At 36.8% G+C, this 20,908-nt stretch overlaps 1 protein-coding gene across 1 annotated transcript in view; it reads left to right on the forward strand.

The window, feature by feature from the left end:
• The window catches only part of LRP8 (LDL receptor related protein 8), a 236,734-nt gene extending 215,872 nt beyond the window's left edge, over window positions 1-20,862 (forward strand). Inside the window, exons 11-19 of the mRNA XM_058175134.1 lie at window positions 3,069-3,296; window positions 3,964-4,082; window positions 5,332-5,471; window positions 6,213-6,354; window positions 7,842-7,994; window positions 8,980-9,228; window positions 10,398-10,466; window positions 10,636-10,808; window positions 13,126-20,862. Of these exons, the coding sequence (XP_058031117.1) occupies window positions 3,069-3,296; window positions 3,964-4,082; window positions 5,332-5,471; window positions 6,213-6,354; window positions 7,842-7,994; window positions 8,980-9,228; window positions 10,398-10,466; window positions 10,636-10,808; window positions 13,126-13,164 (1,312 nt within the window). The 3' untranslated portion in view covers window positions 13,165-20,862. The remainder of the gene's footprint in view (window positions 1-3,068; window positions 3,297-3,963; window positions 4,083-5,331; window positions 5,472-6,212; window positions 6,355-7,841; window positions 7,995-8,979; window positions 9,229-10,397; window positions 10,467-10,635; window positions 10,809-13,125) is intronic.
• Window positions 20,863-20,908: the final 46 nt, after the last annotated feature.

The raw sequence follows: 20,908 nt of genomic DNA on the forward strand, positions 1-20,908 counted from the left end.
AAAGTAAGCAGAAAATGAGAGAAAATATTTTGGTAAGCTTGTTTGAGCCTTGCAAAATGGAGAGAAACAGGGTCTTCCCATTCATATCTGAGCATTATTTAATGTGGCACTTCTCCTACAGCTTGCTGATAGCAAAAATCTGTCAAGTTTAAGATTTGAGCTTCTGTTATTTTCTTCATCGCTGCTAACTGTGACAGGTTTGTCTTGAGACTTTGAGCTCTGGTACAGTAGGCAGTTATTTTAAAAAATAAGAATAATCAGGGCCAATTTGTGCACTTGTATGAAAATTGAATCAGAAGGGAAAAGATCTGTCTCTGATTTAATCCATGGGCAAGAAAAGGAGAGAGAAGAATTACTGTAGGTAGGATCTGGGTCTCTGCTGGAAAAACAAATGCTCATCAGCTGGAAGAGAGTCCTTACAATGAGGAGCTTTGTCCATTTCTGATCTGAATGCAATTCTCACTGGCTTCTAAAATAAATTAGGAAATTGTATCTTACTGGAACTTCTTCCTGCAAATCGGTGTGACCTTGATTTGCAAGCCATTGTATTTAGAATTTCCCACTCAGGACATAATGGGAAAGAGAGGGCTTTAAGTTGAATGACCATACCAGAAAAACATTCATTCTTGTTTCAATTAAGAGCAAATTAAACCACATTAGCTGTATCCATACTATGCTCTCTTACACATGGTCCTGCACTAATTTGCATCCACGCCAGACACTCTTACACACACTAATTCACATGCAAAATGTCACTGTCTTAGTTAGGAAGAGAAGGGTGCCACCTACTGCATTCTCAGAAATACTGAAAAGCTTGGGACAAATGAAAAGTACTAGAGATTGTTTATAGCTGAGAAGCCGTGTTAAACCTCTTACAAGCCAGAAGGGAATCAAGCACTGAATAAATGGAAGCTAGTCACCGCCAAAGAAGCAAAAGCTTTTGTCAAGTTGATGAAACTTGTGTTGTGTTACGTTATGACACAATGAAAAATGAGGCAGAGTTTCCATTAGCATGCACATTTTATCGTTGCCCCTTCTAATTCGCACACTTGTAATAAAGATCAAAATATTTAATGAAACTGTAAGAACTCCTCCTTTTGCTTACAATATCGTTCTTCTTGCATTTTCTTTCCTCAGTGTTCCTAAGGACACTGAGGAGAAGAGCAAGAATATCCCAGCAGTGTCTCCATATCTGCTGATTCCTTTTCAGAAGTACTTCACTGTTTCTCACTTCCTTAGTTGTGCATTTACAAAGTGATCTGAAGCCTGGCCTTGCATTTACTCCACTTTCTTCCCATTGAAGAATTATTCTGTATGTCACAGGGAGAAAGTTTACATTTTTTTCCAGATTTCCCATAAAATAAATTAACTTTGGTATTACAGGGAATCAATTCAATAGAATTCTGTTGTACCTAGTTCTGAGGAAACATTTTCAAATCACATTACTTAGCTGTTGATCCACAAACCAAAAATTGCTTTCTGCTGATCTGAAAAGCAGCCAGTTCAAGATCAGGAAGATAAAGAGGATCTTTACAATCTAATAGAAGGATAATTCTGGATGACTTAGGATCTAAACATTATGTGGCCTACTGTTTTCCTGGCAAATACTGGATGTAATTTTTTTTACACAGCAGAGACAATATTGACCGTACAAAAAAGGTGAATCAGTTTAGTTTACTGAATTAGTTGGCCAGACCAAGATATGGTCATCAAATGTACAAGTACCGTGTTTGATATTTACACTCAGACTAGGTAGTATTTGCTGTTATAATTCTGTGCTTTTGACACTTATCAGTACTGATATTTCAAAAATACATACACACACATACCTTGTTTCCCCCAAAATAAGGTATCTCCTGATAATAAGCCCAATCGGGCTTTTGAGCACATGGCAATAAGGCCAAGCGCTTATTTCAGGGTTCAAAAAAATATATAAGACAGGGTCTTATTTTCGGGAAAACACGGTATATACATACATTAAATGTGAAGAGTGAGCTTTTTTCATGGAATTATATTATTGACAGGAAGTGTGCAGGTAATGAACCTAAATTAAAATTTAAAACCCATCATCTTTCAGGATAATTAGTTCCATTGTCCAACTGCTCTTTTCATTAAGGTATTCTTAGCATTCAACTGAAATTTGCCTTTTTGTAATTTATTGTTTTGCATCTTGCAATCTGAAACAACAGAATCTTGTCTTTCTTCTGCGTCACAGGTATAGGAAAGTCCCTGTTGCAAGTTCCTCTCACTCTTTCTCTTCTCTAAATTTATCCTCTTTGTAGGACTTACTCTGTAACACCCTAATCATCCTTACATCTTTCTTTGAACCTAGTTCAGGTCTTCTGAACCTTTCGTAAAACGTAATGCCCAGAACTGGACACCATACTTGAGTTGGGAGATTGACCAAAGCAAAATTGAATGGAATTTTATTTCTCATGAGTTGGAAACTATAATTCTATTCTGTCACTTATAATTTCATTTGCCTGCTTTGCAGCCATCTCGCGCTGCCAACTCATATTCGCTTAGCAATCATAATTTGAGCCTCTTTTTCACAAAGGGGCTCTTTTACTATTGCCAAGGCATGTAATCCCCATCCTATATCTATGCATCTGCATGACTTAAGCCTTGTTAACATATTCTTCTTCAGATGAGTAACAATTGTGTGAGTGGGAGAGCAGAGCCAGATTAGCCCATCCATAGACAGTACCCGTTTTTGCTACCCCACTCTTGCAAACATCTAAACAAAATGTTAGGTCCTATAGACTACCTGCATTATTTTGAACCTGACTGAAAGCCTGCACACAGAACAGACTTTGCACTTCTGAAGTTTCTATGAAGTGATAGTACACTGCCAAATCTGGTTTTGCTTATTGCACCATTCAGAACAGGGATAGAAATAAGTATGCAGAGCACTCTTGTCAGAAAATTAATGTAGGATTTTATGCCTTGTTTGCTCCTCATTTTGTTTGCTTTACCTCCTTGTGAGGGCATCCTTTCTTATACAATTATCCCCCCTCCCCTTTGCCCTTTGCAGAGTTACATGAATAATTTGAGTCTCCTCTCTATAGTGCCTACATAGATAAGGCCAGTGACACAGCTGAGCAGATGGTTCTGATAGACAGCCAGTTACACTCTCCGGAAGGTCTGGCAATGGATTGGGTCCACAAGAACATTTATTGGACGGATTCAGGAAACAAGACCATTTGTGTAGCCACAGCTGATGGGCATAAGAAGAGGACACTTTTCAGTACTAACTTAAGTGAACCCAGAGCTATTGCGGTGGATCCCATACGGGGGTAGGTATGAAAGATTACTCCGCTATGTGTTACTGAATTTACTATTTTTTCAGTCTTGATTCTTATAGTTCTCACTCCGCAGCAATCAGTATAATTAGAGTTTATTTTGCGGACAGTACATTAGCAATCAAAGCTTTTGTAGACTATGATTTTAAAGTGAGCCAATACCAACAAAATGCATATTATCCGTTCTACTGCTTATTGTATGTTCCTACTGCATCAGAAGTGCTTTTGTATCCTTTCTACTTTCAGAATTCAAATTGGGCTATTCCAGTTCGATTGTGATGGAGCTGCAAAAAATTAATAAAAATGCCATATAATATGGATTCCTGTTCTTAGATGTATTTATTCTAACTCAGTCCCGTAGCCTGAAACACATGAAATGATAAGATTGTGATGTTGGGCAGTCACTGTGGATTTTCCGCTCCCGCAATAACCAAGGCATTGGAATTCATAAGAACCACCTGATGGATGGTCTTTCTTAGTAAAAGTTAAACATAGCATTCATTACCCTTTACAGAATTTGATCACCTTGGTATATTCTTGTTCAATGACGCAATTATGCATAGTTACTTCAAACAACATTGTACTTGGAAATTTTAAGGAAAACTGCTTTTCAAGTAGCCTAGAGTCTTCTACCATCTTCTTTGTCTATTCTTTTTTGTAGTTACATGTATTGGTCTGACTGGGGAGACATAGCAAAAATTGAGAAATCTGGCTTGAACGGTATGGATCGGGAAGTGCTCGTGACAGACAACATCGAATGGCCCAATGGAATCACACTGGGTATGTTGGAAAACTGGAACCAGGTCATTCTAAAATTTCAAAATATTGTAATCTACCAATAAAGTATGGTTTTTTTTCATATTGAGTCTGAGCATTGATTAGTCCAGCTTCATTTTGTTTGTACTGTTTAGCAATTCACCCATAGCCCTACACATGATTGCCTGAATTTGAAAGTAGCTCCTTTTGCCTACAAGAGATATACTGTTCTACATTGCCATTGTCCCTTCCTACAATCTTGGGTTGCTGTTTTTTTTAATTCTAAGTTTCTTCTTTTACCTGGAAAAAAAAGATATAATTCTGTTATTGGGATCAGAAAAGAATGAGAGACAAACACAATATCTGCCATTTTTCAATGAAAATTACTTCCCTGCTATTTGCCCTATTACTGGTTTCCCTGCTTTGAAAGAGGAAGATAGCTTTCGAGAAAGGGGGAGGGAAAATATACTCTACTATCTTTCTTTCCCTGCATAATTTGACATTTCCTACCAATTAAGGAGGAAAGAGGGGGTTCAGACTGACAAAATCACCATTTCGATGCAAGTCCTCCCCTTTAATGCATGCCTCTTGACAACACACTGAGGTGTCACACACCACAAAGCTTTTATTTTCATTATCATCCCAGCATTGCTCGGAGTCAGGCTGCATGCAAATGTTAATAATAACAACAGCAAGATCCTGTGAATGCTACTGACCCCTCCACTTTCAATTTAAAAAAAAAGGGAGAGATTGTTCATTCATCTGAAATGTGTTGATTGCTACATCATGTTTTTGGAACCAGGTCTGCAAATAAGGTGGTATGTTAATCCCATGCATTATCTTCTCAAATTAATTATGCAAAGAACTGATCCCCTACTTCTACAAGTTAATGTAATTATTTTTTTAAAAAAAGAACAGCAACTGCTAATATTAGTGTTCACTGAGAACTCAAGTGGTTGGAATATTACTGTGGCTTCTCAGATATCTTCTTTATTTAGCATCTCTGCAGTGACTCTGAATCTATGCTGAAAACAAGCACAGGAAATATTCTTCCTGAAAGAGAAAATCTCACTTCATGATTGCTCATAGTAAAAAATATATTATCTGTCAATCTTAACTAACATTCCTTTCTTCTTCTCCCTGAATTGTTTTCATAAAATGACTTGAGTTTTCCAGGATTCTAATTTAGTAAAAAAAATAGCAAAAATGCATACACATGGACAAAGATCAAACACAGAGCTATAATCCTACCTTTGATATGTTTGCTCTTCAGATTTGCTGAATCAACGTCTCTACTGGGTTGATTCCAAGTTGCACTTGCTTTCAAGTGTAGATTTCAATGGGAGCAACCGTAAAGTTCTCATCTCTTCTGTGGACAACCTGAGCCACCCATTTGGACTGGCTGTGTTTGAGGTAAAAAAAATATATAATGGAATTATGGGCCTGAATTGGATATCTATTTAGTTGCTGATCCTGATCTTCTTAGCTTTGTTGCTTTCAGTGGGAGGCACTTTAAACATCAGAGGGGGGTGTACCTGAATGCATTAGAATTTTTATTCAGTTCAGAAAGGTGACATGTTCACAGAGGTTGCCTTACATGAATGCATCTTCTTAGATCAACAAAATAGCATGTTATATAGATAAGAAAGGAAGGGAAAGAAGTAGAGAAATTTCCTCTATTTTGCAATGTTGCTTTTCTCGCTGTATACTTTCTTCCTCCACTGGCAAAAACGTGAAAAATCACAAAACATGATTTTAAAGAACACTTATATCGTAACATCTAATGATATTTGTTTGCTTGCTTGTTTTGTGGAACCACTTTTTCACTTAATGACTTTTAAAGCCAAATGCCAACTTAAATTACTATTGCATAGATCAGAATCTCCATGGAGAGGATCACATAACTCAGACGCAAGCTTTGTGGGGGGGAAACACATTAGCGGGGCCGTGCAGATCAATCCCTCTGTGAAGCGGCTGACAGTAGTGAACTGCCCACTTGTCTGTTCTCTATGACCCTGGAAAGAATTGTGCACGACTTCTTTATGGAAAAACAAAATGCCAAGGAGATAGATTTGTAGGGAAGCAATGCTTGAAAAGTTCCAGCTGGTATTTAATACAGTCTGAGTCTTTCTCTCTTTTGCTCCATTGTTGCAGGACAGGGTATTCTGGACGGACTTAGAGAATGAGGCAATCTTCAGTGCTAATAGGCTGAATGGTCTAGACATTTCTATTTTGGCAGAGAACCTCAATAATCCTCACGACATTGTAGTTTTTCATGAACTAAAGCAACCTAAAGGTAAGGTGTGCTTCTTCTCAACTTTCTCTTTATGGGTCCCTCTAGATTGTAGGTCCTGTCATTTCCTGGCTAGTATGGCTATTGGACATTATGGTTGGTGAATGATGGGATTTGTATTTCAACATTATATAATAAATGTTTATGGCGATTCTCAGTCATCCAGGTCATGGTTGTCCCAAAGGTGCTTTTTCAAGAGACAACTGGACTTTCTGGTTTTTCTTTGAAGACGTTTCGCTTCTCATCCAAAAGTTCAACTCTTCCATTCATCTCATTTAGAACTGAAGAAGCTTCTTGGAGGAGAAGCAAAACGTCTTCAAAGAAAAAACAGAAAGCTTTTTGAAAAAGCACCTTTGGGAAAACATATACAGTAGGTGCTTTTGGAAGAAGGTTGGTTTATATGGTACTGTTTACAGTTCACTGGATTGCATTAATGGCTCTTTTGTGTGGAAATTGCTGTACCAGTAGAAGGAGGGAACTATCTTACTGGATGATACTAGACCTGGGATGAGTTCAGATGCGCCTCCTGAATTCAAAATATTTTCCTGAGATTGCACAGCTACTATATGGCACCAGGAAAAGGAGCACCTTATTTAAAGTACTGCTGATAAGAACAGTTAGCACACTCATGCCAGACCTAAAGTACCTTTTCATAGGTCCAAATACCTATGGAATATGAAATACCTAGTGGATACCTTAGATTTCATGGTAGTAACTAGATTGCAAAGTTGTGAAAAAATATTGACCCTAGTTGGTTAAAAGGACATAACTAGCAAATCTTGTTATTAAGCCATTCAAGAAAATGATGAGATCTACCCAATTGTAACAGTCTTGATGGTGCCCTTAGACCCTCAAAACTGCAACCTTCATATGCCTCTCACCCACAAAACCTTTCTGTAATTTTAGCATTATGCTGTTTTACAATATTAGGACTTTGCAGTGTAAATAGAGACTGAACTGATTTCTTTCATATGACAGGACAATGGCATATCTTACCCACAGCCAATTTGGCTGTGCTATCTGATGGGATTAGTAATCACAAATTTCAGGAAGACACCATTTGGGACTTGGTGGATTTTTAAAACTGAGATATTCTAATATTTTCTCTGGTACTTAGTAATTTGGTTTTTTGGTATTTGCCTAAGTAATGGTATGGACATATTGTTCATCATATGTGAGAAAATAAAATGTACTTTTCCTAGGTGGAAGTGGTAGTTTATGAAACAAGATTGATGGTTGTTTGAAGAATCTATACACCATAATGCTAGCAATTGCAGTGGGGTAAACACAATTGAATTTGTTTGTGTGTGTAGAACTATGTCTGTAATTCATAGCCATATAAAAAAGTAAATCAATAAAAATATTACTGCCATATCAATAGGATCATCTGTGAAGGAGATGGGTGGCTTAAATATGATAGGTAAATAAAATATAAATATAAATAAATAAAATCCTCAAACTTATTTCTTATTTCTTTTTCCTATATGTAGCTCCAGATGTTTGTGAACTTCATTCTCTGCCAAATGGAGGGTGTGAATACCTGTGTCTCCCTGCACCACAAAACTCTCCACACTCACCCAAATATACATGTGCTTGTCCAGACAATATGTGGTTAGGCCCTGATATGAAAAAGTGTTATAAAGGTAAAAATATCTGCCTATACTTTGTAAACCTTCTCCTTTCCTATTTAGAGAGGAACTTCCTTCCCAGGAACTAGATAATTCTTTGGACTCCTGTTTTGTGCCATGTTTTATGGCTGCACATAACAGTAGATCCAACCATTGGGAATTCACTCAATTGTTTTGTTCTACACTATGTCTGTATAATGGTCTCTCCTATCTCTCTTTTCCTCTCAGTCATTCTTTTTTAAAAAGTTGAAGCTTAAACCTGTAAGATATATACAGGAACTCCTCCACTTATGACTAGTTGTTTAGTGACTGTTGGAAGTTATGACCTGCTTGAAAAAGGGGATTTTTGACCTGGATCTGAAGTTTCAACAGTCACCGCCCCCCACTTCCCACAGTCATGTGACCGCGCTTTAGTTGTTCGGCAACACAGCCACATTTATGGCTGTTTGCAGTGTCTCACAGTCACATGATCATGTTTTACAACAGCTTTGATAAAAACCAGCACCTGCTTCTAATTTTCAGCAAAACTGCACCAGAGTGCGCCAGTGCACCATAAGGAGCCAGTTTGGTGTAGTGGTTAAAGCACCAAGCTAGAAAGCAAGAGATTGTGACTTTTAAGTTCCACTTAAAAGTGGAATGCCTTTGCTATGAAAGGCTGCTGGGCAAAAAAACGTTGTAAAATTGACTTATGGGCAGGCTCCATTACAGCCCTAACTAAACGACTACTTGTAGAAAATGGGGTTGGGAAACTCCTTTCATTTAAGCCTCTTTAGACTATTTTATATCGGTTTGCTTTTTCCACTAACTAAAGCTGCACTGGGTTTTACTATGAAGAAGTAAAGAGAAGGGAAATATAGTCCAGTGCAATTGGAAGGCACCACCTTTTAGGAAGTTATACTGCCTTCTTTTTGGCCTCCCAAAGTCACCATAGGGAGAGAGGCATTCATATAATTGGACAAAATAAATGTATAAATAAAGCTGTACTTAATAATGATTTCAGAGCTTCCAGCTACCTCAACTGAATTGCCTACTACTGCTGCTACTCCTACCACATCAAGAAGTTACCTTCTGAACTTTACGGCTATCACTGCTGATAGTGTGACTACTACAACTGACAATGTTAGTACGGAAGGATCAGAAACTACAGCACAAGTCTTTCTCGGCGTGACAAGCCTTCATTCAATCACAGTGACATCCAGCCCAGCTGATAATAAAATAGCAACAGGAAATAGCAATCTCTTCCAGCACTGTGAGTGAAGTAGCCTATAACTAACTAAGTGGTAAAAATTTGGACTGACATACAATTTTAAAGTAAATAAACAAACACACATTTCTATCTGCTCCCCAAATAGCTTGAGTTAGCACTGCATTCCTTTGTGAAAAGAAAGCAGAGGATTTCTCTCTTACTTTTCTTTTGTTTAATAAAAAATGGTATCCCTTTTTGATGACCTGTCTACTTCCAAAGTGTTAGGCCCAGCATCTGAAAGTTCTCTCTTACATAAAAACTTACGTTTCTACATGTTGCCATAATCTAGTCTTGGGCTTTTTGGAAGAAATTTCTGCAATGTACCTAAAAGTGATTCAGGAATCCCAAAATAATAGATTAGTCCAAAATATTGCTATCTCAAAACAATTTTAATATTAGCTCTTCCTTTTTTTTCATCCTTTTCCCTCTTCAACACAGATTCAAAACTGAAATAGAAAAGATGATATGAAGCTGTGAGGAAACTTGGCTAGGGTGGTTAAATCAAATACTTTACTTTCACATCTGCTGGAAAATCTATGATTAAAGTGACATCTGGGTTTGATAAAGAGTACAACTTTTTCCTGACCAGAGGCTGTTTTTGATGGTTTTCAAGGATTATCTAAGATCCTAGGGCCATAGATTTGATAAATTCCATTAAACAAGTTCCATAGATTTGGTAATATGCTTACATATACTGTCACCAGTTGCAGGTGAAAATCCAGACACACATCATTGGTCTAAAAATCCAATGCCTAAACTTTATGCACACAAAACTGAGTATGTGAACTTTCAAGATTTCTTATACTAGGTTCTCTCTCTCCCTCCCTCCCTTTCTCTCTCTCTCTCTCTCCCCCTCCCTCCCTCCCTCCCTCCCTACACACACACACACACACACACACACACACACACACACACACATACACACGTAAAAAGAGGGAACTCAATTTAGATGTGACAACTATAAGGTTAGGTTTAGAAAGCATTTCAGAGACTCTGCCTTCATTTGATTGCCTGCAAAAACTACATTACAGTTTTCACTTCCTGGATTAGCATTAAAATTGATTTTCTGAAATCCATGCTTTTCCAATTTGCCAGCTATTGGAACTTGTCAACTTCTGCAGTCCTTATAGTTGTTCTTTACAGGAATCTGAGTTGTTCTTCTCTACTTGCAGATGCTAACAATGGGCAGGCTTTTGGCTCAACTGTGATGGCAGCCGTTATCGGAATTGTTGTTCCTATTGGTAAGTGTTTGCTATCTTGCCATTTATTTTGGTTTTGCTATCCTGGCCTATCGTAACAAACTCAGAAGAGAAATGCCACAGGTGAGCCAGTTGAAATATGATGGCCTTTCTGAGACAGCTAATACTTTTTATTTCTTTCTCCAATTCCCCTATCCCTTTTTGCTTCTAGTGGTGATCGGCTTACTATGCACAGGTGGGTATCTCATCTGGCGAAACTGGAAGAGGAAAAATACAAAAAGCATGAATTTTGATAATCCTGTGTACAGGAAGACTACAGAAGAAGAAGATGAGGATGAAATTCATATTGGGCGAACAGTACAGATTGGTCACGTGTACCCAGCAGTAAGTGAATGCTTTATCCACTGTCTACTACACTGTCCATGGTATTCATTTGAGTCCTGCTACTCACTAAACACTAGTATTTAGTGTTCCTTATGGTGGATGTTTTGCTATAAATCTGTAGAAGATGACCAGGCTGAGCCCAAGGGAAGGGTCAAACGCATCATCAGTCATGAGTCCCTACGTGCCCACAAGCAATCTAAGTCCAGCCCACCTTGAATTCCTTCTACCCCTATTTACCAATTTCTTTTGGCTGTTAGGAAAGCTTAACCTTGCAATAAAACTTTATACCCATTCATACTGCCTGGATCTCCTGATTTCCCTGGCACTTGACAAAATCATTGTCAATCAATTCATTGAAACTGGTGATATATAACTTTAATAAATAAATAAGCACTTAATCATATCTTTATGGCGGAACACCCTTTGAATCTGGTTCAGTGTAAGTTTGCATGTCTCTCCTTTTCTCCCAAAGCAAATCCCAACAACAAAGTACACTGTATCTCAGTGTAGAACAAAATAGTTTACACATTTATCTCCTTATACAAAGGAAGGAGAAGGAGAAGGTGCCATACAGATGGGTACTGCTAATGGTGTAGGGATAAATAGACAATAAGATCAAATGTCTTTGCCAATGTATTTAGAGGCATACTCCTTTCTGGAGCATGGTGTACAGTAGTGGCCAAAATTGTGAAAATTGGGAAAAGTGTATTTTCTAAAACTAGCTAATAACACCACTTTTTTTTTGGAGTAGTACCATTATATATCAATGGAAAGATAATTTAATCAAGAATGTAATGCAATAACTTCTATGAAGGACTTGCTATTAAAATAGCAGAAGAAAAGTGAAACACGTAGAAAAAATGAGATATTCAAAAATTATCACCATGTCAGTTAATGATTAGTTGGGTAACCTTTAGCATGAATTACAGTCTTACAACAACTTCCCATGGAGTGAACCAAGTCTTTTAGTTCTGCAGCTGTTATAATATGAAACCAAGATTGAAGATTACTTCTATTAACTGGGTTTTATTTCTGGATCGCTTCTGACTAACAAGTTTCTTTAGTCAGCTCCATAGATTTTCAATTGGGTTAAGGTCTGGGCTATTCCCAGGCCATTCCAGCAGTGGAATATGATTATCTTGAAACTCCCCCCCCCCAAAAAAGTGGTGTTATTAGCCGTCAAATCTCAAAAATACATTTTCCCCAAAAGGTTTCCACAATTTTGGCCACTACTGTAATAGTGGAAAATACAATAATTGCATGGGAGGGGCATCCTCTCAAATCTGTCTGGCTTATCTCAAAATGCTTAAATATCTTACATTTAAAGGTTTTTATTGAGTTATACAGTATTATAAAATACAAAATACAAAAGTGCAGTAAATAGAACAGCAGTGGCAGGGGAGGGGAAAGGGAAAAGAAAAGTGAGGAAAGATAGAAGAAGTGAGGAAAGAAAAAAAAAGCATTGACTTCCAACTGTCTCTGTTACAGCAAAATAAGGCATTAATATCAAATCACAACTTTTTGCTTTTCCATAATAGTATGAACAAGTCATTTCTATAAAGATATATTAATCTAATATGTAAAACCCAAAAAATCAAGAGTTTCATTCTTTTCCACATCAAACATGAAGTTCAGAAGTCCATGTGGAAACAAAAGTACTTATGTTCTTTTCTTTAATCAAAGTGGTCAATTTTGCCATTTCAGCCAACTCCATCAATTTCTGCCACCATTCGTCCGTATTAGGAATCAAAGTGTCCTTCCATTTTTGTGCATAGAATAGTCTTGCTGCTGTCAACATATATAGTAATAAAGTTCCACATTTTTTCTTCAGCTTTTTTCATTAGGCCCAAAAGGAAAAGTTCTGGTTTCATTTTTATCTCTATTTTCAGGATTTTCTGTATTAAAATATGAATCATATTTCAAAAATGTTCTGCTTTATCACATGTCCACCATAGATGATAAAAAGTCCCTTCTTTACTTTTACACTTCCAACATTCGTTTGACATGCCTTTATACATCTTAGATAACTTATCTGGTGATAAATACCAATGATACATCATCTTATAGAAATGTTCTTTTATATTATAATTTAATGTAAATTTTAAACCCTTCATCCACATATTTTCCCAATGTTCAAGCATCACATTATATCCAAAATTCCTTGCCCACTGAATCATACAGTGTTTTACACGTTCATTTCCCAAATTCAATTTCAATAACATTTTATAGATCTTAGCAATAATATGTTCGCCGTTGCTACATAATGAAACTTCCAGTTCATTTTTAACAAAGTCAAATACTTTGTCTTTCTCAACAGCGTGTGGCACTAAGTCTAGAAGATGATGGACTACCATGAGGAATAAACCTACTCCATTTCCATGGTTAATGGATCAAAAGAAATGCACTGAACCTGTCTACTGTGGCTAATGGAATCCACCTTCTTCTCTTTCCTTCTCCTCTCCTTTATATTTATGTTGCAAAAGGGTAACCACAAAGTTGTAATGAACTGCAAACATCCAAAGGATGTGAGAGTTTTGTATGTATAATCTTTTATACACCCTTTTAACTTCTTGCACTATCCATCTGTAATAGTGAGGAGCCTACTGTACTACTGAATGCTGCCAACCCAACCCAAGGATCAGCAGCTTACACATCATTTCTAAAAATTATATTTATAGATGTTTTGTAAATATGTCAAGCATACTTTGTGGCTGTCTTATCAGTATAAGGACAGAAAGAGAGATCTGTATAAACCATTTAGAATATTTATTAACAAATTCTGAATATCAAATTTGAGCTGTACATATATGTAGAGGACAAGAGTATTTATATTTTTTTTTTACATTTGACTCGTATTGCAGAGATAATTTGTATATCTATCAAGGTTGGATAGGTATTTAGACATTCACATATATAAATATACATATATGAATATATTTTAGAAAGAATAGCTCAGCTCTATGATAATAGAGTAATTTAATTCTTAAAGGATGTTTAGTGAAAACTTTGCTACAGAGTCTAAAGCCGCTGAGTGAGAATTATAGATGTTACAATAAGATAATCCAAAAATGATCAAGAAACTAAAGTGTTCCCATCATGAACAAACCAAACGCTGCAGATAATCCTCAATTTACAACCACTGTTGGAACCAGAATTTCCATTGCTAAGCAGGACAGTCGTTAAGTGAGGTGAGCGTGATTTTACTACCATTTTGCATGGTTAAATTAACCACTGCAGTTGTTAAGTGAGCCATGTTAAGTGAGTCAAGTTTCCCCATTGAAATTGGCTGGAAAAATGGCAAATGGCAATCGCATGACTCCAGGATGCTACAATTGTCATAAATTGCCATTTGCCAAGCACCCAGATTTTGATCGTATGACTGTGGGGATCCTGCACCAGTTGTAAGGGCAAGGGCCAGATGTACGTCATTTTTTTTTTCAGTGCCATTGTAATTTGGAACCGTCGCTAAACAAATGGTTGTAAGTCAAGGACTACCCAGGCCTGCAAGGTTTATGGCTCTGACACTTGCACACCCCAGCAACAGGCAGAGTTCTCATGCCAACAATGAGCCCCTTGCAAAGATTTCTCATCTGCTTTTATCGGAAAGAATATTTGTGCTCCTAAAAGCCTGGGTTAACTCTTTTTGAGTACACGGAGAAGCTCAGAACATTGCTACAAGCATTGCCCTGTAAAAATGAGGACGGTGCCCATACATCCCAAATCATTAACCTGGCAAGATATAAGCAAATTTAAGATGCCAACTTTAGTACAGTTTCAAAGAAAACAGCCCCCTCTTGGTGACCACTCTTCAAAGTAGCCATGTATTGGTTAGCCTTTTTAATTTTTAAGCGTTATAAAGCTTCATTTTTGGTTAAAAAAAAGAGTGTTCACCAATTATACCTAGTTTTCTTTTAGAACTTATTAAATGAATGTAAGAAAGAATTTTTTTTCTCCCGTATCTTAACCTGTGCAGAACAATTCTAGGTATATATTTTTAAAAGTAAATCTCATGGTGTTCAGTGGGACTTGCTGCTTTTTATTCTAAGGATGTATAAGATTATGGAAACACTGGTTTTAGTGGGCTGGAGACATTGGAAGCTATTCCAAATATGTAGAATCGGTTTTAAACCAAATCTGATGAAATTATTATTATAAGTAACCATAAGCAAATCAAAGCCCTTGTTCTCCTAGTAACCTTTGCTGTTGATTCAAATTAGTGGAATTAATGATCCAAGATTATAGTCCTTTTCTCTGGAATTCTCATTCCCCATTTATTCAAAGTTTATAAAGACTCAAAGTGAAGTTGATGACATCAAAGAATATAATGTGCAGGGATGGGGAAGGAAGTGGTATTAAAAAGATTGCAGCTTGTCTACTTGCTGTATGAATAGCACAAATGTGCTATTGGGGTACCCTATTATTTTAATTTAAGTTTCCTATTTGAAGATATTACTGTTTCATTGAATCTTGTTAATTACATTTTGTTGTTTAATTGGACTTTGAATGGTCTCTCTTAATTAGCCTAACCTAAAGTAATTTTCTCTTCCTGTGGGAAATTGTATTTCCCTTGTAAATTTCCCAAGTAAATGATTAAAAGAGGGAAAAATGCAGAGTTGTAATACAAAAAAAATATCCAGAAATTGATCTTGGCACAATTATATAGTGGTTAGAAAAGAAGCAGTTGATCATAAATTTTCCAGCCACAAGCAACTGGAAGCAGTAAAACATGCTGGACCTGTAAACAGGAAACTTTGAATTATAACTGGAAAGATTTTGCTGAACAGGACTAAATTATAGGGAAGTATTATTGAAGAATTTGGGTCATGATAAAGAATTGTCCAGGTAATATAATACTGTATTAAATGTTGCTTGGATCCACCATATTTATTCCAATTTTCAGCTAATTACAGTAGAGAATTCTAGAGGGAAAAACATCCCAAAATTTAAGAAAGTCAAAGTGGCACATATTTATTGGTATAAACTATTACATGATCAATGGGCCCACTTATTTATTTGGATTTTGCTGATCCAATTGTTGAACAACATTTTGATCTGGTTGTACCCAAGTGAAAAGCACAACAATGTAAACCACAGGACTGTTGGTGGTATCCTGAAGAACCATTTCTGAACATTAAATTAAATGATCTCATGACCTCCCTGGAACCCCCTTTTTTTTAATCCTAAAAAGTTATAGTTACCAGTGAGCTTGGGTGTATTCCTGAATATTTTTTCCCCAGCTGATGTGGGTTAATGGAAAGGAGTAAAAAGATCCACCTTATCTGGAGAGGCATCCTGATAATACATGTCCCAGAATAATTCCAGAAGGTTGTTGTTTTTTTTTTTAACAAACAGGGTAACTGCAATTTCTTATCAGGTAGTGAAGTTGAAAGTAAATGCCTGGCCACGATATTAGCTAGCGAGCATAAATCTCCATGGGGGAGAGGGGTGGGGCATGTGACAAAAAGAAAGTGCACAATGTCATAATGACCCAAACACTATGACTTACATATATTTGCGTTGGTCATCAGGGCGCTAGTACATAAAGCTGGGTTTTGCCTGTCACTGCATATGTAATGTCATTTTCCCATGATTGTGGCTATTGCAGATACCAGTGCCAGGCTAGGCTGAACAGGAATTTGCAATCTTGTTAAATTCCTTAATTTTGGTGCTTTGGATAGCTATTTGAATGCACTAGAACACTGAGCTGTGAAACTGAAAATGCTGTAGAACTATTTTTGCCCAGGATCTCTAAATAATTAAATGTTCAATCATTTTATGAATAAGCAATATCTATTAAGCATAGCAGTTCCAGTAGGTGGCTATTATATCTCCTCTGTACTCCCTGGTAGCCTTGAATTGCAACTCTTGTACTGACTATATGAATCACTGTAATCCTGGGTTGGTTTTAAAAAAAAAATCTGCCCTTCATAGAATCAATTTCATAACAAATTGAACTTTTGTTTGAAATGTAGTGATACAAAGACAATCTTGTACTTTTATAGATGTTAAAGATTTTCTCTGCAAACAAAACAGATGATCTAATTCAGGGGTTTCAAACTCACTGCCCGCAGGCCGGATGCGTCACATGCTGTCCACGCCCCCGCCCAGTTTAGCGAAGGGGGGAAAAGTCCCAATATGTCATGTGACAACGCTGTGATGATGCGAGTTTGACAGGCCTGACCTAATGGTTGCAAAAATTGCTTCCAGTTTATATGATGACATTTATAAACCCAGAGTATCTCATGTTTATGATGGCTGTTCAGCTATTAAAAATATATATTCATTGATGTAAGTCATAATATTCAAGATGATTCTCTGATAATAGGAAGTCATCCTTTGATGACAAATACCAATATGCCTAAACTGGTCCTTCATGTTAAGGATAAGTGAGTGAGAAGTTAAAAGAGTATAATAGAATCTGCACCTTGGAAAGTTTATTCAGTTTGCTGCTTGTTTATAATGGGTATTGAGAAGGAAGGATGTCTATTTCTTTCTGCTAGATTTTGAGAAAGAAGCTTTAGAGTTAAATACATGCTTCTGAAGAAAGATGTAGAGGAAAAAGAAAATATTTAAAGCTGCTCTGCTCAGTTACTACAAAACCATGCACTGTGTGCATGAATAAAATTATAAAATGAAGAAAAAGGCTTTGTATGTAATAACTGTAACTAACCTCAAACTGTATATAGATTTGAGTAATTTACCATTTTGATACTTTTTTTTAAAAAAAAAAGTAAAACCTTGTACAAATCCTATGTATAATGCTGGAATTTTTCTCCAAACCATTGTAAATTACTCTGTTTTCCTGATTTCCAACATGACAGATTTGTAACTACATCGAGTTGATAATCAAATTTTCCTTAAAATAAAAATAATATTTTCAATACAAAACTGGGAACATTAAAAAAATTATCACTGTACAGTAATCATTTTTGAGCTTTGTCTTGTCATAATGAAATTCCGTTAGGATGCAGCGTTCTTGCGTGGTGCCTTTTCTGTTTGTTTTTATTCTAAACAAATGGTTTAGGGCGGTGCTTTTCGACCTTAGTAACTTTTAAGATATGTGAACTTCAAATCCTAGAATTCCCCAGCCAGTATGCTAGTAGGGGAATTCTGGGAGCTGAAGTCCACATACCTTAAACTTGCCAAGATTGAGAAACATTGGGTTAGGAGTGTGGAGAAAGGAGGGCTCTGCTGTTTCTAATGTTTCTGATACTTACATCCATAGGGGGTACTGAAAAACCAAATGAATACATTTGTAAGACTGTGTACTGTTTCTATAGAGAGATTAAATTTTTTATTGACTATTTGCAATGTGTGTTGTATTATTATTATTATTTTTAATTTGAATTTATATCCCGCCCTTCTCCGAAGACAAGAGGGCGGCTTACACTGTGTTAAACAATAGTCTTCATCCATTTGTATATTATATACAAAGACAACTTTATTGCTCCCAACAATCTGGGTCCTCATTTTACCTACCTTATAAAGGATGGAAGGCTGAGTCAACCTTGGGCCTGGTGGGACTTGAACTTGCAGTAATTGCAAGCAGCTGTGTTAATAACAGACAGACTTGGTCTGTTGAGCCACCAGAGGTGGCTTAATGGTGGAATTGAAGAAAACGTAAGTTGACTTCAAACATAATACTGCAAGCCAGCACATAGCTTTCTTAAGTCATTTGGAGGTTCTTTGATGCCTCATAGGGGAAAAGCATCCAATTTTCCAATGGTCCTGAGGTGAATATTTGTTCACAGACTTCTTCCTCTGATTAGATTCAATGACTCTTAAAGTCTTAATCTCATGAAAATTGTGTGATCACATTTTATTAGTGTGTTGCAGCGGTTAAGGAAGCTTGGACATATTTCTCTCAGCCAAATTTCTTTTTGATCAATCTTTACATCTTTCTGAGCTTCCATGTAATTCTTATACCTGAGGTCAATCAGAAAACAGGCAAAGGCGGCTATTTGGTCTGGGTCTCAAGTTCAACATGAATTCAAAACATAGTATATAATTGTGGGAGGCTACATTCTCCTTATAGGTAAAGGTAAAGGTTCCCCTCGCACATACCAGCTAGTCGTTGCCGACTCTAGGGGGCGGTGCTCATCTCCGTTTCAAAGCCAAAGAGCCAGCGCTGTCCAAAGACGTCTCCGTGGTCATGTGGCCGGCATGACTCAACGGCAAAGGCGCACGGAACGCTGTAACCTTCCCACCAAGGTGGTACCTATTTTTTCTACTTGCATTTTTACGTGCTTTCGAAACTGCTAGGTTGGCAGAAGCTGAGACAAGTAATGGGAGCTCACCCCGTTACACAGCACCACTAGATTTTCGAACCACTGAGCTGCTGACCTTTCGATCGACAAGCTCAACGTCCTAGCCCCTGAGCCACCGCAACATTCTCCTTATAGTAGAACTTAATTGTGTTTTATTTTACTGGCATTTTGTATTTTTTATATGGGACCTCAAATGTTGGAGATTGTTTGGGTCTTTCTGAATTTTCTGAGAGGACTTGGCTCCCTTTGCACTTAAAATAGGAATGTAAATTTAAAAACATTAAACAGGAAGTTGCATGCTGCCAAGCGAAATACGAGTTTCTTACATCAAACATGTTTCTAAAAATGGCTTTGAGCCTAGATGGTTGTAGAAAATATAAAAGGGAATGGTTGCAAACCAACGCTTTCGTTGAAAGAGTTTCTGGCACCTCTGGAGAAAAAAAAATACAAACTAGGATTTATTAGAGAACATTCTGATCAGATTGATTTTTGGGAAACTTGTGACTGACCACACCAAGTAAAGTAATATTTGCAAATGGCAAAACCAGTAAAATTCAGTAAAAATGCCCACAATACAGTCTCCTAACCCCAGAAAATGGAATATATTATGTCTTTTTTTCCACAGTGAATTTTGCAATTAGGAAGAGTTTAAAAATCTGCCAAATATCATTTAGCTGATAACATCTTTATTAAGGCTATAAGAATATTTAAGTGTCTCACTTTGCTAAAAAAAAACCTTCGATCTTATGCTCTCTTTTCCCTTAGCATTGCTATCACACAGTTGACATGAAAATGAATTTTTGACCAAACCACCAATTCTCCCATGTTACCAAACCTGAAATTTTACTCATTGCTACAAATCATCCTTTCCTGTATATATTTCATTGTAATGCATTCTATCTCTTGGCTATGAGACTCGTCTTAATATATATTTACTACAGAGGCTAAAAAAGGCCACTAACTACAGATTCAACATTTTTATACTAATTAATAATGAACCCAGAATCTAAATTTTAGATGAAAAATGAAAAGCTACCAACAGCAGTACAGGTAGTCCTCAACTTGCAACTATAATGGAGCCTGGAATTTCCGTTAAGTTATGAAGCTCATAAGTTGAAGTATCCATGTGACAACCCCGACAAATTTTATGACTTTTTTGGGTGGTCATTAAGCAAATGGCATAGTCGTTAAGTAAATCAATGTATTCCAAAAAGGCTGTGAACCAGAAAAAAAATATGTCAGCCATTAAGGTGAACCAGTTGCCAAGCATCTGAAATGTCATGAAACTGAAGGGGGTACAGTTCCATGACCAATTCTGGAATCTGGTCAGAAGTAACTTTTGGGTGGCCTATTGTAATTTCAAGCAGTCACTAAGAAATTGATAGTTAAGTGAGGACTTCCTATAGAGACAAGTAATCATTCAGTAAAACAAGCTATGATCATTTGTTGACTGAGGACCCAGATCGTTGGGGTCAATATGCTAACTCTGAAAACCGCTTAGGACTGTAAAGCACTGTGAAACAGTATATAAATCTAAATGCTATTGCTACCTGTAACAGATGACTTTTTTTTTCTTAGTGCACAATCTGCTTTTTTTCAGATCAACAGTGTTGATCCATCAGTTGTGACATGAACTGATGATGGCTTGTTGCCCAAGCCTGACATGATGGGCTGAGAGAGAGTCACCCAGCTGGGTTTCATGTCTATAGTACCTTATGATTCTTGATGAACGTATATTTTCTTTTATGTACACTGAGAGCATATGTACCAAGACAAATTCCTTGTGTGTCCAATCACATTTGGCCAATAAAAAATTCTTTTCTATCTCTAGTT

The sequence above is a fragment of the Ahaetulla prasina genome, chromosome 3, assembly GCF_028640845.1.
Source record: "Ahaetulla prasina isolate Xishuangbanna chromosome 3, ASM2864084v1, whole genome shotgun sequence".
Taxonomy (NCBI): domain Eukaryota; kingdom Metazoa; phylum Chordata; class Lepidosauria; order Squamata; family Colubridae; genus Ahaetulla; species Ahaetulla prasina.